The following is a 15290-nucleotide window of genomic DNA, read 5'->3' on the forward strand; positions in this document are numbered from 1 at the left end:
CTTATATTTTCACAAAACTCAGATTATTTTATTTAAAAGAAATCCAAGTTTGAAATATCTAAGCTTAGTACGTTGGGTTGCAAGGATATAGGAATTAGAAAATCAGAGTTTGTGGAATAAACCCAATTCCTTTGTATAAAAATAAGATTTAAATATTTAAATTTCCCCTCATTATAATAAATAAAATACTTTACTACCACAGTAAAAAATACCAAGAATTTACTTGCATTTTTAGACGCACATGCAAGTCATATTTGTTGCTATCTTCAAATTGACTAAATGATATATATATTTTTTTTCACTCCAAATTCAAGTCCTTCTCTATAGCTTTTTAAATATGTTTACTATCGTCAACAAAGAGTCATCGTTAACGAGGGTTAACAAAGGGTTGTGGTTAACGAGTGTTAACGAAACGACGCATTTAGTGGTTTTTACGACCAGTAATATTATTATATACAGAGAAAACATTAAAATTAGAATTTTCCTTGTTTTCCTTCAAGAATTCTCTAAGCTTCTTCAACCCTTATATGCCAGACTAAGCTCTTATCTTCCAAAAATTGAAATTTATCAGAGGCCAGAATTTTTGTACGGCTTGTCTATTTTGAAACGGCTTATCTGATTCCTTTGCGGTTTAATGGTTGCGTTAATCCATAGATTCTTTGAATTCGATTTAAAAAAGAAAAGTTCGTCTGATGGAGAAGCAATACAAATCGAGAGCGTTTACATTTAAAGGGCTCCTCGAAAATTTTACTTACTCGAAAATTTCATGCAGAGACTGGAATTTTTGTATGACTTGTCTATTTAGAAACCACTTATTATATTTCTTTGCAGTAAAGGAATGATAAAATAAAAAATTTAAACTTCTGTTATATTTTGTTTCACCTGCATTCTTCTTTCTTTCAAATTCAATAATTTTCATAATTTTTCTTTATTTTTCCTATTTTTTCCTGTGATAAAACCATATCTTTCCTGTTACGTTACTTTTTTCTTTCCTAAGTTTAACAAAGAAAAGAAAGTGGGGAAATACAAAATTAGATAAAAGTAAAAGAAAGGAGAAAAGGAAAAAAAATATGATTAATGGAAAACAGAATATGGGTAAAAAAGAAATATGAAGTTTGAATAAATTATAATATTATATTATATTTACATATTATATATATAATCATATTTCCCTGTACAGAGACAAACCAAAGACTTAATTAAAGACACTGCGGCCGCGGGGAGCGGAACTAGTTTTAAATTGAACAGACAATCAGTTTCCGGTTTAGCAAAACATTCTTCAGCGTTAATTTAACTTTTATTTTTACTAATTTGGGAACCCAGCTTTGTTTGGAAATCATGTTTAGAGAATATTAAGTTGTAAGGATTTCTTCATTCCCAATTAAATGCATATTAACATTAATGTTTAATTACTCGGACTCATTAGTCATCTTGGTAGTTGGTTACCAAAATAACCGACCAAAGGTTCCATCATTTTATGAGGTAGAATTTAAAGTTCTCCGTATTACACGAAAGTAATTAAAATGAATTCACTTCAGCGAGTACAGCAATCAGCATGCTTCAGAAAAATCAGAAAACTTATCTCTACAGTCTACTGTATAGGTTGAAATCGGATTTTATATCATCAAAATCTTCAATACTTTCTGATATTTCTATATTTACCAACAAGCTTTCGTCATAAAAAAACAACATTTCAAAAATTCTCAAATCCAAGTAGAAAATTTAATTTAACACACATGTCTACATCTGAACAGAAAACTGAAAACGTTGAGGGTTGACATTTGATTCATTTTTCTAATTTTGGTAAATTGCCTACAACTCATTTTTTGCAAACAGTCCCTTTAGTGGAAAAATACGGAAATCAAAATATTTTTTATTCGATTGAAACAAGTAAATGGTGCTAGGACAATAAAAATTAACTAGTTTAATTCATGAAAAACATACGAAACTAACTGCATATAAGGCATTTAAGGAACAAAGAAAATAGGAAAGCTCCTTCGTATCGGCTAGTACAGAATTGATCTAAATGCGTTGGTCTGATTGAACATCAGTTAGTCACGGAATTAATTCACATTTGTTTATTAAATACCTAAATCATATTACGAGTAAATGTCTATTCCTTTAATCTAATAAAAGTATTATACAAAATAGCAAAAATATTTTCTGTATAAAAATAGGCAAAACTAAAAATTTTCCTCAAAATCGTCGCATCACTCCAATAATTGTCAAACTTTTTTCAATTTTTTTTTCATTTCTTTAATATTATTTTTATATTAAAAAACTACATTATTAAAAAAAACTGAATTCAGGATGACATTTTCCTTGTCCAGAGTACAGGACCATTATTTTTTAATGTAATGGTAACTACAGGGTTACCCACAAAGGATGAGACTGTAGTGACGAAATGAAACTCTTTTAATATGACGATTCCTAAATTTAATTCAGTCTACTGCCTTGAATATAGTACTGCCTTGAATATAGTCTTTTTAAACCCTAGTAATTTGATTACGCAACGTTTACATTTGCGGGGAATCATGAAAAGAAGCAGAGAGACTGGGAAAATTCCCTGCAGTCGTCTCTGAAGTCTCATCATTTGTGAGTAACCCTGTTTATCCTTTGTAGATTCTAAACGAAGTGTACACTGTACAGTTACTAATTCTTAATAAAATTAATCTAAAATTGCTTATAGAGAAACATAAACGTACACTATACAGTATATAGTATTCATTGCAGTAACTTTGTGTTGATGAATCGAATCTATGTATTTATCTATCCCAAGCAAGTATTTCTTCTGAAGACAAGTATCTTGTTATTTGCCGGCATATCAAACTCTTCATGTAACCGTAAACCATGCTCATTTCCCTCTTCTACTCAATCAATCAATATATGGTAAAATAGCATCTTAATACATCAATATCAACGCAACGAATAATGGAGAACATAGATTTTTCTGTTTTTCGTTCATGGCCCAATAAAAATGTCAGACCTCAAAAAGTTTGTAATGAAAGTTTTATTTATCCGATCAAAAAGATTTATAATTTTTATGGAACTTTAAATAGAAGCATTAACAAGAGAAAAAAATTCGAATGATATGAATGATGAGTCCCTGAAAGGTCTGTGATATCTCGAATACCCCATTCAGAATTCTGGTTTTGTAACTGCCTGAACAAAAGAAAAAACATAAAAGATCAGTTATTTATTTCAAAAAATTTTAAGATTTTATGAGAGAACACTGAAAAATTTGACTTAAACTGTATCCAAAAAGTGTCATTATTCTTGAAATATTGAAGATTTTGTTTTGGAGATGGATTAATTTAAAAATCAATTTTACAAATACCTGTGAAAGTTTGCATTACTTTCAGGTCTCAGAATACCGTTCTAATCAAACAAAAAGTTAACAATAAAAAATTTATAAAATATAAAATCCATTAACATCTTTATAATATTCAACATTAACATTCTTAACTTTTTATTGAAAATGAAAAGTCATAATGAAGTTTATACATGCAATGAAACCAAATGGTCACGGTTCGTCATAAAAAATGTTAATGATAATAATAATAATATACAATTATTGTCTTTTTAAGCTTTAGTGAGTTAATAAAATTTCTAGAGTTGGTTAATTGTTATTTTTTTTCCTTTGAGTATGGTCCGTATGTAATCAACACTCCGTCCTTCTTTAACAATTCTCCGGCAGCCCTGGGTCAATTAATTAATTATTCAATCAAGTACAAGCCTTGAGGTTAAACTTTGGTTTAGCGCACAGCCACACTGAACTCGATATCCAAAGTGTACACTATAAAAATAAAATTGGTTGGAGCATTAAATTTCGATTCCAAGAATTAACAGAAAATCAACCTCCCCCCCCCTACAAAAAAAATTGAGAAATTATTTTAAACAAATGATTAGAATCATAGTAAAGTAATTATTTTGATTTTATTCCTGTTAAAGGGACTGTTTACGTAATTTCATGTGACCAAGAATATTCTCTGTCCAATGCGGGTTTCACAAATTAGAATGTGGAAATAAGGAAAAGTCTGTCATCCTTCATCAGTCACAGGTTTATAAATGTAAGGTCACTAGAAATTAAGCTTGCATTCCCTTTAAAGCGACTATAAGCGTAATTTCAATAGATCCTCCATCGGACAACGATATCCTCTGTGTATTCGTTGAGTACAGAGACATGTGTGTGTAAGCTTTTCGAAACCCGATTATATTCAGCTGAAAATTCCGGTGTGCGCTAGGTTACAGTCTGGACTCCACACAGCGCAAACCTGAATTTGAAGATGAAAACAAGCTAATTTCGATAAGTTTACACACACCTATCTCTGAACTCGACGAAAACACAAATTGTAAATTGGGCACTGCCCTCTTTGCATGGAGGTTTACTAGAAAATACACTTACAGTCCTTTTAAGAACAAATATGTATCTGAAATATTACCTGAATAGTCCCTGTGTTGCTGACCAGGGAGAGATATGGATCATATTTATATTAATAATGATATCTATAGACTGTGACTGGATCTGAGGGATCCAGGATCCCGGAGCCTGGATTACATCTATCTCCAGGGGATTCTCAATATTGGAGAAGTCGGCCTTAACAAGGAATAAATCAGTTTAACCTTAAAGTATCAAATTCATCAGATATTGAGTGTTTGCTACAAACTGATATTTTGAATCCCTAAATATTCGCAAATTGATGGTGTAAAACGTTGATATTTTATACTTAGATTATCCCGAATTCATAGTTTGAAATATTAAAGGTCTATGTCATTGGTTTGCAAAGATATAGGGATTAGAAAATCAGAGTTTATATCACAGATTCAATTTTATTAAGTGATTGTACAATCCCGCAAAAAAGAGTTTTCTTCCGATATAATTTATCAGAGCTTAAAACTTTTTAATGAACAGAATGAGCCACTCATTTAATCCGACATTAGAAGTTTTCTACATCATCGGTCCGTAGACAGAATTCTACTATGCATTTACATCTCAATTCTTTTTAACTTAGATTCTGGCAAATCACGTTAAAAAAATATTATATGTTGCCTCGGCTTAATTAAGTCTCACAAAAATACCTAAAATGATTATTCCAGTGGGATCTATCTAGTTCACTAGGTATTCAAGCTATAGTTCATATATACCTTGTATGCTAATATACTAGGCCAGTGGGATCTATCTAGTTCACTAGGTATCCAAGTTATTCTCGGGAACGCGGCTGCTAGATGTCCTGCATGCAAACCAGAACCTGGCAATCAGAATTTATATTTGGTTCATTACTAACAGAAAAGGTTTAACTTGTTCGCATATATTTTCTAGTAGTTTTTTCTTACCAGAAGCAATTTCTAAAGCTCTAAGGTCCATATCAGTAGGTAGGATTTTCTTTAAAACAGAACAAATAGCCTCCTAAAATAAGATGCGATTTTAAGTTTTTTTTTACAAAGTTTTTTTAAATTTATTTTTTATAATTTTTGCAAAATAAAATGTCGCGAGGTATAGTTAATTATTTCAAATTTTCATCCTTTTCTCATTTCTCCATCTGCATGTCCGCAGTTTCTCTTTTTCTTGCCTCCCTTTGCCCGTCCAGTTATAGCGTTGGTTTTGAAAGAATATTTAAGAGTCCCTGTCTTTGCGCCATTATAAGACAGTGCACGATCACCCTTTAATTGTATAGATGTCCCCCTCTCCGTTTTTTGTTTTGTTTTGCTTAATTGTAATAGCAGCCTCAGCGCTGAACATTCTGTCTACTTGCATGTGCTAGGTCACCAGTCACCACTCCTGCACTTCAAGTTAGTTTCTATTTGCAGCGAGGGAACAATAGCCTTCCTGCTATGAACCACACATTTTTACTTCCCTATACAAGGAGGGTTGATATTCAACTAATTCAACGAAGGATAATCAAGAGACCCGCTCAGAGATAATTTTGTTGTTGGATGCGACAGAGAAATGTCCTCTAGTATCATTTCATTGAGAAGGCTAGATACATTACGTTGATATATTGATAGTTTCTCCGCCAAGGGTCTGCATCATGCAAGAATGGAGTGGCGGGTCAGGTCATCATTAATTATTCTGGATCCATGGCTGCATTTTTTCGCTCGTCATAACTGTTAAGTAGAGGAGAGTGGAGATGAGGATAAGGGTTTGTAGGAGTGGTGTATTAGGAATGTTTTGTTAAAATCATTCCATGTATGCAGAATGCGGAGTTGTCCCATTTTATCAGCTGTGGAGCATGGCCCTTCCAGAAAGGGCTCGATCGCTAAGTGGAGTGGATATAAAACCGGATTAGTATTAGACATATTAGCTCTTTGTTATTCCTATTTCTTGACTTAGTACCCTGGCCGTGGTTACTGTCGTTAAGAAGGAGGCTAACAGGGTTCAGGGCCGCTTGGCCTTCCCTCCCTCCATATGTGCAGACACCTTTCTCAGCGTACACTGCAAATAGTGCAGAGAGCTTTTTAGCAGAGCTCTGCTATCCTAGGCTGCAGGAATGCAACTGTAAGTTGCATTACTTAGAGGACTGTACAATTGTACAAGAAATAATCAAAAAATTTAGACAGACTTAGTGTGAAATTTAATACTATACATATACATATACCTTATTTCTATCTGCTGCTGCTGGTACCCTCTATATAAAAATCCAATCAATCAATCAATCAAACACTAAAACTTATTAAAAACCCCTTTTCACGTGTGCTAAATAATTGCTCGGCAAAGAAGTGAATAGTCATATAATTATGTTACATTTGTTTTCATATTATATAAGATTCATTTAAGATTCATTTACAAGTAATTCACTGAAACCCTAACAGATAGGTTAACTAACATAGCCTGCAAGACATGATACTTTGACTGTCGGTTGAATGATAATAATAATGATAGTAGTTAAGTAGTAATGTTTGATTTGTTTCCTTGTTTGTAAACATGATGCGGATTCTGTTGAGAAGTTTACGGAACCCCATAGAAACACTAAATATATCAAATCTAAAAATAATCAATGAACAATAAAGGTGGAAAACAAACAAAAACATTTTTGAAAACATATTTAAAAAATTCATGAAATGAGTTATGAATAGAAAAAAAAGAAATAATTACAAAATAAAATAAACTAACTTTTTTACTTTTGGGATTGTTGAACAAAAAGGAATAAAATATATAATTTAAGGAAAAACAAATGAAAGGATGAAAAAACAATGAATGAATGTACATATATATAAATAATGAATATTGAATATATACCCGGGTTCTCCTGAAGAAATGAGACTAATCCTAGAAGACTGAATCTAGCCAAGCATCATATTTAAGCTGAAATTCATATTTTCCTAAATATTAACAGAAGTGTATTTGCTAGCTCAAGCTGTATCTATATATATTAGGAATTATATTACAAAGATTAGGTATCACTTTGATATCTTGCTTGACATTTTAGCTTGTGCCGCTGAATTGCGCAAACATGAAAGAAATTTTCACAGTTCTCACAAAGTGCATGTCTCAAGGGCATGTGCACGCTTTTCAGGTGCTCTGTAAGCTCATACTTGCTTCCACAATGTTGTGCACAGAAGTGACATCTATACACAGCAAACTTCAAGGTCAATTAAAAAAAATGAATTCTGTAAAAGGATTGTCTTTGTCAACTTAATTTTAACCGATTCTTTATGAAACGATTACCAATGATAATTCATAATGAAACTCTTTAAAAGTTTCATTAAAAAAACGAGATGGGTTTTATTTCTTTTTTCTACTTAAAAACAAATACCACGACATTTCTATAAAGTGGATCAAGAAATAAAGAAACTATTAAAAGTATTTTCTTCAAGATTTTTACAATCATTTTCACATAAATATAAAGAGTTACATTGACAATCGTTAATGGAATTTTTCAAAAATGAATAAAAAATCAGCAATGTATTAAGTTATTAATCCTTTGAAGATTGTTCCCTTCCGGTTTCTCCAAATATTGACGGAGTAACGTTGGTTTGTGAATTCTGAAGCAGAAGATCATTCCTAAAAAGTACTTTAGGGGATAATAGTTCCAAAACGCTATTTTCTCTCGATATGGAACGGGATCCAAAACCCAATCTTAAATAAAAAAGTGCAAAGACATTTTTGGAAGCTTTCTACTGTAAATATTTGTTCTCGTGTTCTCGTATACCTGACCGTTAAGGGAGGTAAATCCTGTTTGTCGTCCACGTCATCTAGATAGAAAAATCATACAACATATGATGTATCTATATATTATCAATCAAGACATTCGTATAACTGTATGTTGCCTATAGCCAACCAAACGGCTGGACCGAATGGTTTGAACTTTTTTCCCAACATTTTTTTTCCACGGCCAACGCCGGGCCCTTCAGTTAGTTTTGAATATTTGCAAAAGCTTTAATTTTTTTAGATTTTTCGTTTTCCAAATAATATTTTTCCTCATTATATGTTCAGCCTTTTTCGTTACATTTCATTGTCTAGTCTTCGTTAAAGCCATATAAAAATATCGTTCAAAATTTCTGTTACCTGTAATACTATGAAAATCGGCTGGGTCGGCTTTAACAACAACCATCTCTGTAATATTGATAAATAATACATTTTTGTTAAAATTTTTATAATTTTATTCAACAAAGCTTATAATTTATTTAATACTAATTTATTCAAACATAATTAAGATACGTGTTAAATAGTATGTGATCAGAGGCCGAATTTAAAGAATTTGAGCCGCGGCTTAAATTTAAACCTCGGCTAAAATATGGTTGATTCCACTTAATTTAATTGTATTAAATTTTTCAAGATTTAAGCCGGCGCTCAATTAAAACCGGTTTTTGGCAGATTTAAGCCGCGGCTCAAATTAATTAAATTTGGAAACTATATTTACACCTTGAATATTCTCCATGTCCTCCGATGGTTCATCCTTCACCCTTTCCAGAATATCGACTGAGTTAACTGGATTATCCTGAATAGTGAATATATTGTCTAACGTCAAGGGTATAGATTTTCAAGAATTATCCCCCTTTCAAGGTGCAGGGGGGGGGGGTCGATACTGTAGGGGAAAAATAATAAATTGGATATTAACTTTAAACTTTTATCCTAAAATAACATTAATTTCTCCTAAAAAATATTTATTTCCCAAATGCAGCAAAAAAAATGATTTTTCAAGAAAATTTATACATACGGGGGTTTAAATTTTTAAGGGGGGAGGGTTGATTTTTGATGCTTTAGGGGGTAAAAATGGACATCAACAGGTAAGTTTTTTCATCCTTTTAGAAACATTTTACTGAAAAATTCATTTTTATCCCCACTATAAATCAACTATATTCCTATATTTCTCAATTCAGCAAATACAACCCTGAAAACTTTTGTCAGAAAAAAAAGATTTTTAAAAGGACGGGAAATGATTTATAAAGAAAATATACACCCTTAATTATATACCCACCTGTTTATTGTTTCAATTTAGAAAGAGATCAAGAAAGAGAAGGGAGAGAAAAAGAAAGGAAAGCCAGAGATAAAAAGCTCAAAATATAGGATTATGATTTAATAAAAAAAGAGAGGCGGTTGAGCTGCATAGATGTGGTTGAATCACTTCTTTTGGACGCCGATTCAGGCTAAAGAGGAGTAATTCAACTAGTCTACATACTTCTCACTATTCATTAAATTTGGTCTCAGTGTACCAAACAAAACTATAGCTTTGGTATTTTAAAATTCGTTTTTAATGATAAAAAAGGTTAGGAATATCTTTTCCAACGCACTGCTTTACTATTCAGATAATTGACAATCATCGTTCCTTGTAAATCAAAGTTTAACCAGAAATCATGTCTGGGAGAAGAAAATAGAGAGGAGAGGGGTTACCTTGATCGAATTTGTTTGAAGTTGAGTGGGAGGAACTGGATCTAAAGATTTTCTTCTCTCTTTCGGATTTCGGTTTTCAGAACGTCTAAACACAATTATCGGACAATGCATTTACTAAGTGCTAAGTGCGGATTTCTTACACTTAAATTTGAGTACAAGTAAAACCCCCCAAAAGTAAAATTTTTTATTTTGTGGAAGGCGGTTGCTATCAAACTTTCTACGAGGGACCGAACTGTAAGAGTAATTTTAAGTCACCCTCCTTGCAAAGACGACAATTTGCCCGATTTACAACGGTACCCTGTGACAGTTTATTGAGAACAACGATCTCGTAGTGTATATCTCTTAATTATTTCTCGGATTCCTGTATATCTGGAGTGTACGCTAGCGTAGTGTGAACTCATCCCGAAAGTAAGTATGTACTTTCTGCGACTTTTATAAAGTAAAAATCAATATTTCTTAAATATAGAAAGCTTGCAAACAAAGTGATTCACGATTACATGTGTTTTTGTAAATTAATAAGAATAGTAGACATCTTTAAAATTTTAAAGAAAACTGGTGGTAATCGGACATGCCACTTTACAAATTGAGGATCACTTTAAATTACGCCTACAGTCCCTTTAAGTGAAACAACCTGAGCAAACTACCTGTCAGACGATGATCTCTTATATTTAGAAGTTATTCTCACCATCTGAGGAGCTGGCACTCTGAATTAAAAAAATACATATATTAAGGGATTCTCCGACCTCCATAAACTCTTGAAGTTTATTCTTCTCCAATGTAACACGTCCAGAATAAATATATTCTACATACAATCAAGTCTAGACATTTATTTTAAGCTAAACTTGAATTTTACAGAAAGTTTAAAGCAGCGCTTAGGCTTCCTGGCTGCAGATCCGGATCCACGACAATATGCGGATCCACGGATCCGAATTCAAAGGGAAAAATTTCAAACAAAACCTGTAAAAAAGACCTTTTTTTTACTCTCAAAACCCAAATTTGAACTGTTAAAAAGAGAAATATTTAAAAAATTTCTTTATTTCTGAATGGCTCATCAAAATTTTGCATAAAAATTGGCAAAAAAATTTTAAAATTCAAAAACAAATTTACGCAAAGCAAATTTGTTCGCTTTATAACTCAGAAACCCTTCCACCGATTTGCCTGAAATTTGATTGAGGAACTCGGTAGAACCATCGGAAAATTCTTCGCTTGGTTTAGAAGTTCTTGGTTGAGTATTTTGACTTTTAAAAGAAAACATCGCTTCTATGCAAATCGGTCGAGGGGTTCCTGAGTAATGATCGGACATACAAACAAACATTAAAACAGAGATTGATAATAAGTAATTAATTGGCCAGTAAACGTTTTTATAACTTATTGCCTAGAATATGTTGAATTATTTCAGGTTTCAGATGGTTTAGGATCAATACAGGATGCTGCCAAACTCCTAGATCTGTCAGTAAACTGTCAAAGTAGGGACTGCTGGCACACAATACAACTGTAATTAACATTTAGAATAAAAATGAGGAAATTCAAACAAAAAAATGACAAGATGGCTTAAAAAACTTAAATTGATATCAAAGATTTGAGTTGATAATTTCCATTTTTAACAAAATAAAATGATAAAACGGATAAAGATGAAAAAAGAATAAAAAATAAAATTATTAAAAGTAATTTTCGTTGATGAACAAAATAAACAATAGAATAAAGAACAGATTACGATTTTATTGCCAATCAGGCACGTAAACAGAATATTATCTCGGGGGGGGAGGGGGGCAAGAGGACTATTGACCCCACCATAAAAAAGGCTTATTATACCTCTGTGAGCTTTCCATACTTTTCCTCCCGAGTGAATAGTTACATCTGTTAGTTGATCTCGGTCTAGCAAACTTCTTAATGCCACAGTCATACTTTCCTGTCAACAGTTAGAACTTAAATAATGCAATTAATGTAAAAAGATTTAAAATACCAAACTAAATATAAAGAAATAAAAGATTATCAATAATTAATGTAAAAAAAAAGAAAGAAAGAAAAAAGTTTGTTTAGAAAAGTAAATAAAACAAGGCATACAGTTTGCCAAAGATAAAACTAAAAAACAGATGTATTAAACCTATTCCTTTACTCAAAAACTTTAAATAGATGATTTTAACAATAAATCTTAGCAATCAATATACATTTCTTATTTCTATAACTTGTGAGCTCATCGTAAAAAAATACAACAATTCACAGTATACAAATTTAATTAAAAAGTTTTGAAACTAAATTTTTGATTTTAAATGGGAGGGGGGGAAAAAATAATATATATTTTAATTAGAAAGATACCTGATAGTTGTTCCATTTTAAACTAAGTATATCTTGCGTCATCTTAATCTTCTTAAAAAAAGACTTAACAGAATCTTTACAGTGTATATTTTTCAATGTACAATGTACATACTAACTCGTCGAAAAAGGTATATAATCATAGAAATCTCGCAAAAAACATGTAAGTCCTAGATAGTTATAATCCAAACCCCGTGACAATGGCAGACTCAAAACCTAAATGAGACTCACCACTTATTTTATAAACGATGTACATTGTACAATGTTCTTAATTTATAAGTACATATTATTCGAGTACGAAACCCGAACCCCATTTAACTGTTAAACGAGTTAAACAAATTACAAAATATAAACAAATATTAATCTGCGAAAATGCCGCTGTTTACAATATATGACGATGGCCATGGCAAAGGCGACCTTCAAAAAAGACTTTGAACCAATGCTTTTAACATATACAGTGCTTCCCATGTCATATTATTATCTCCAAGCTTTAGCGCCAAAATAAACTCTAGCATTTTACATAAGAAAATTCTTATATTAGCCTTATTCAATTTTTCAAAACAATTCATTCTTCTTACATTTTCTGATTAGTCCCGAAAATCGTAATTTCGACCGATTGACGATTCTAATATGATGTGGGACACCCTGTATGTATTAGGGAAAGAGCAAAATTTGTTCTCTTGTTAAAAAAAGGGTTTTCAAGGTTTCACAGTGGTACAATGGGGAGGGGGGGACGGGGGTGGCCCGGGGGGTATAATGCGATTTGTTACTCTCGTCCCATCCACCCCCATGTCAAACTAAAGTGTAAATTGATTATAATGTTCTGTGTTTTCAATCAAAACACTTTAAATCTATTAAAAAATTTTAAAATTTATAATAGCAACTGTACATATCAAACAACTAAACAAATTAGGGAAGAAGACATTTTTGAAGTTTGTGGGACAATTCCTGAATGAAAAATTTTTCTTTTCTTATCTTCAACTTAAACAAAAATCAAAAATACCTATGTAGTACCCCCCCCCTCCCATCTTCCTGATCGGATTAGGGAGGGGGGATTTCCATCAAGATTATAATTTTTCTAGGAGTAAATCACATTCCTTTTAAAAGAGCTGGTTTTAATATGGAACAGCGTGAAGGCTTTTTGACTAGCGGGATTCAATAAAAATTATTGCATACCAAAAACATCTTTTTTATAAATAAAGTTGAAGTTTTGCCCAAATGTTTCTAAGGTAGATAGTCTAAGAAGAGTTTAAGTTATTTCTAGAAAGTTACTCATAAGTAATAATCGTTACCCCTACATTGTTAAAATCAGAGATTTAAATGTTTTTATTGCGTTAAATTATAGTCATGTAAGACATACAATATTGCAATCAAAGTTGAGCATAATTCCTCTCTACGACGTTTTTTTTATCTTTTACCCTAAGTATTATTTAATTTATTCTGTTATAATGTATAATTAAATTGATTTTCAGTATAATGATTGAGCGGCCATTCTTGGGAAAATAGCCAATGATAATTTACTTCTTAGCTTTTGTTACCAAAGTCAACCAATTCATTTAAAAAAGCCTTTATATAAAATTGTTTGTTTTACTGAAAATCTGAACTCAGTGGTATAAACTATGTGTAAGGCTGGTTCTGAGGTTCCCCATGAATCATACAGAATATATCTGTGCCGGAGACTGACTCAGTGTCCAGTGTTAGAGTAGGCCTAGTCTCTAGACAGCCCCGGAGAAACAAGGTTTATCACATCTTGCTCAGTAATATAGTTTATATATGTTTATACCCTATACCAGGGTATAGTGAAGAACATAAATTAGCAGAATGGAAATGACGTGAGTATATTGCAACTGAATATCTATAGACATCTAAGTGAAATAATATTTCTTACCATGGTTTTATACAAGAGAATGTTTCAAGGTTACAAGGGATATGCACTGTTATAAAGTGTAAATCTTCCCAAAACAGAGATACTGCATGTTACCAATTATCATGTTTTTTTTACACACAAAACTGATGGCCCTTTCACGCCTTTTTATTTCTCCGAGGCACTATAATGCATGCACTATTTTTCAAGGTTGATATTTTCGAAATGTTCTTATTAAGAGTAACTAGCTGAAGCGAGTATATTTATATCTAGAATCTGAAAAGTGAAAACTTCAGTGGTTTCTGAAGGTCCTTCAATCAAGTTTATTTTTTTGGGGGGGAGGGGGGGGGGGTTAGGCCTTCCCCTCCTAATTACGCCATGTAAGCAAAACAACAAAATAGACTTAATACTTTTTCTCGAACAGAACTTTTTTGTACAATACTTTTCCTGTTTAGTCAACATTTTCTTTCCCATCTCCTTTTCTTCTCCCTGTTAGAAAAAAATAGATTTCTGCATATCCGAGGCCTTCACGTTTCCTAATCCGAGGCCCTAACTATTCTTTCCCTTCCAGAAACACTGTACGCAGTAGATATACCCCATTCCCTATCCGTTCAACTGCACAATGCTCAGAATACACCCCTTTCCCTAACCGAGAAACTGCACATTGCTCAGAATACAGTACACCCCTTTTCCTAACCGAGAAACTGCACATTGCACAGAAAACACCCCTTTCCCTTTTTGTTTTTAAAACTGTTTATTTTGCTTTGTGGTTCCTCTGCAAAAGTGACCTGTGCATTTCTTGCTTTTAAGAAATTGGAGAAATTGTCATAATTAAAGTTTTTTGGAGTCAAAAAACGACGTTATCTTCCACATTTTTGATCAGATTAAGGTTTCAAGGGTACCGTTGTAAGCCAGGTATTGCCAGATTTACAGAAAGGCCCAAAGGGTCAATTGAAATTTCGCTTAATTGCTCATTGTATGAATTAATTCAATAATGAAAATTCTATTCGGTTTTAAATTTAAAAAAATTGTTTCGAGTCAAATAATTTGCTTCAAGTTAAAAGTATTGGTCAAAAAGACAAAAAGAACTTTAAGATTCCGTTTTGGTTTTCTGTTTTGTTGTTTGAGCCTGTAAACTCACAAAGTGTAAATGGAAGGAATTAATGCATTAAGTGGTCCGTTGCTGCAGCTCTGTATTTGAATTGAAAGGACGGGATGCAAAATGCAGGATAAATCAAATTGTATTTTTCTTATTATATTATTTAACCTTTATGAAAGGAA

General features: G+C 32.2%; 2 protein-coding genes across 4 annotated transcripts; both read right to left on the reverse strand.

Annotated features, from left to right (window-relative positions):
- Positions 1 to 1861: 1861 nt before the first annotated feature.
- Positions 1862 to 7330, reverse strand: LOC111703216 (methyltransferase-like 26). Of its 3 annotated transcripts, XR_002765580.1 has the most exons (11): positions 7238 to 7330; positions 6910 to 6967; positions 6597 to 6626; positions 5335 to 5407; positions 5146 to 5249; positions 4443 to 4597; positions 3639 to 3699; positions 3338 to 3378; positions 3107 to 3162; positions 2605 to 2867; positions 1862 to 2364 (listed from the first exon to the last, which is right to left on the reverse strand). XR_002765580.1 is itself a non-coding variant. In XM_023475099.1 (10 exons), the coding sequence occupies exons 2-10, from the start codon at positions 6958 to 6960 to the stop codon at positions 2770 to 2772; spliced, it is 669 nt and encodes a 222-aa protein (XP_023330867.1). In that variant the 5' UTR covers positions 6961 to 6967; positions 7238 to 7330; the 3' UTR covers positions 1862 to 2769. The 3 variants fall into 3 exon arrangements, 2 of the variants coding, with proteins under 2 accessions (XP_023330867.1, XP_023330868.1); XM_023475099.1 differs by having other exon boundaries at positions 1862 to 2867; XM_023475100.1 differs by having other exon boundaries at positions 1862 to 2867; positions 6910 to 6982; positions 7238 to 7325.
- LOC111703217 (uncharacterized) lies at positions 7304 to 10555 on the reverse strand. The gene is made up of 7 exons (XM_023475101.1): positions 10477 to 10555; positions 9833 to 9917; positions 8864 to 8939; positions 8507 to 8554; positions 8151 to 8193; positions 7937 to 8002; positions 7304 to 7566 (listed from the first exon to the last, which is right to left on the reverse strand). Exons 1-7 carry the CDS (start codon positions 10518 to 10520, stop codon positions 7392 to 7394), a joined length of 537 nt encoding a protein of 178 aa, XP_023330869.1. The 5' UTR covers positions 10521 to 10555; the 3' UTR covers positions 7304 to 7391.
- Between the last annotated feature and the right edge of the window lie 4735 nt (positions 10556 to 15290).

This window comes from Eurytemora carolleeae, unplaced genomic scaffold, assembly GCF_000591075.1.
Source record: "Eurytemora carolleeae unplaced genomic scaffold, Eaff_2.0 scaffold467, whole genome shotgun sequence".
In the NCBI taxonomy this organism is placed as follows: domain Eukaryota; kingdom Metazoa; phylum Arthropoda; class Copepoda; order Calanoida; family Temoridae; genus Eurytemora; species Eurytemora carolleeae.

Bases quoted from the DNA above. Each gene is read 5' to 3' on its own strand.
- LOC111703216 (XM_023475099.1), bottom strand. From the start codon at position 6,960: ATGGGGTTCCGTAAACTTCTCAACAGAATCCGCATCATGTTTACAAAC. The intron at 6,627-6,909 runs GAAACAAATCAA...ATTTTTATATAG, and splicing joins GCATCATGTTTACAAACAAG to AGGGTACCAGCAGCAGCAGA. The intron at 5,408-6,596 runs GTATATGTATAT...ATCTTATTTTAG, and splicing joins CAGCAGCAGATAGAAATAAG to GAGGCTATTTGTTCTGTTTT.
- LOC111703217 (XM_023475101.1), bottom strand. From the start codon at position 10,520: ATGGTGAGAATAACTTCTAAATATAAGAGATCATCGTCTGACAG. The intron at 8,940-9,832 runs GTAACCCCTCTC...TTCACTATTCAG, and splicing joins TTCAAACAAATTCGATCAAG to GATAATCCAGTTAACTCAGT. The intron at 8,003-8,150 runs GTATACGAGAAC...AGTACTTTTTAG, and splicing joins TTACCTCCCTTAACGGTCAG to GAATGATCTTCTGCTTCAGA.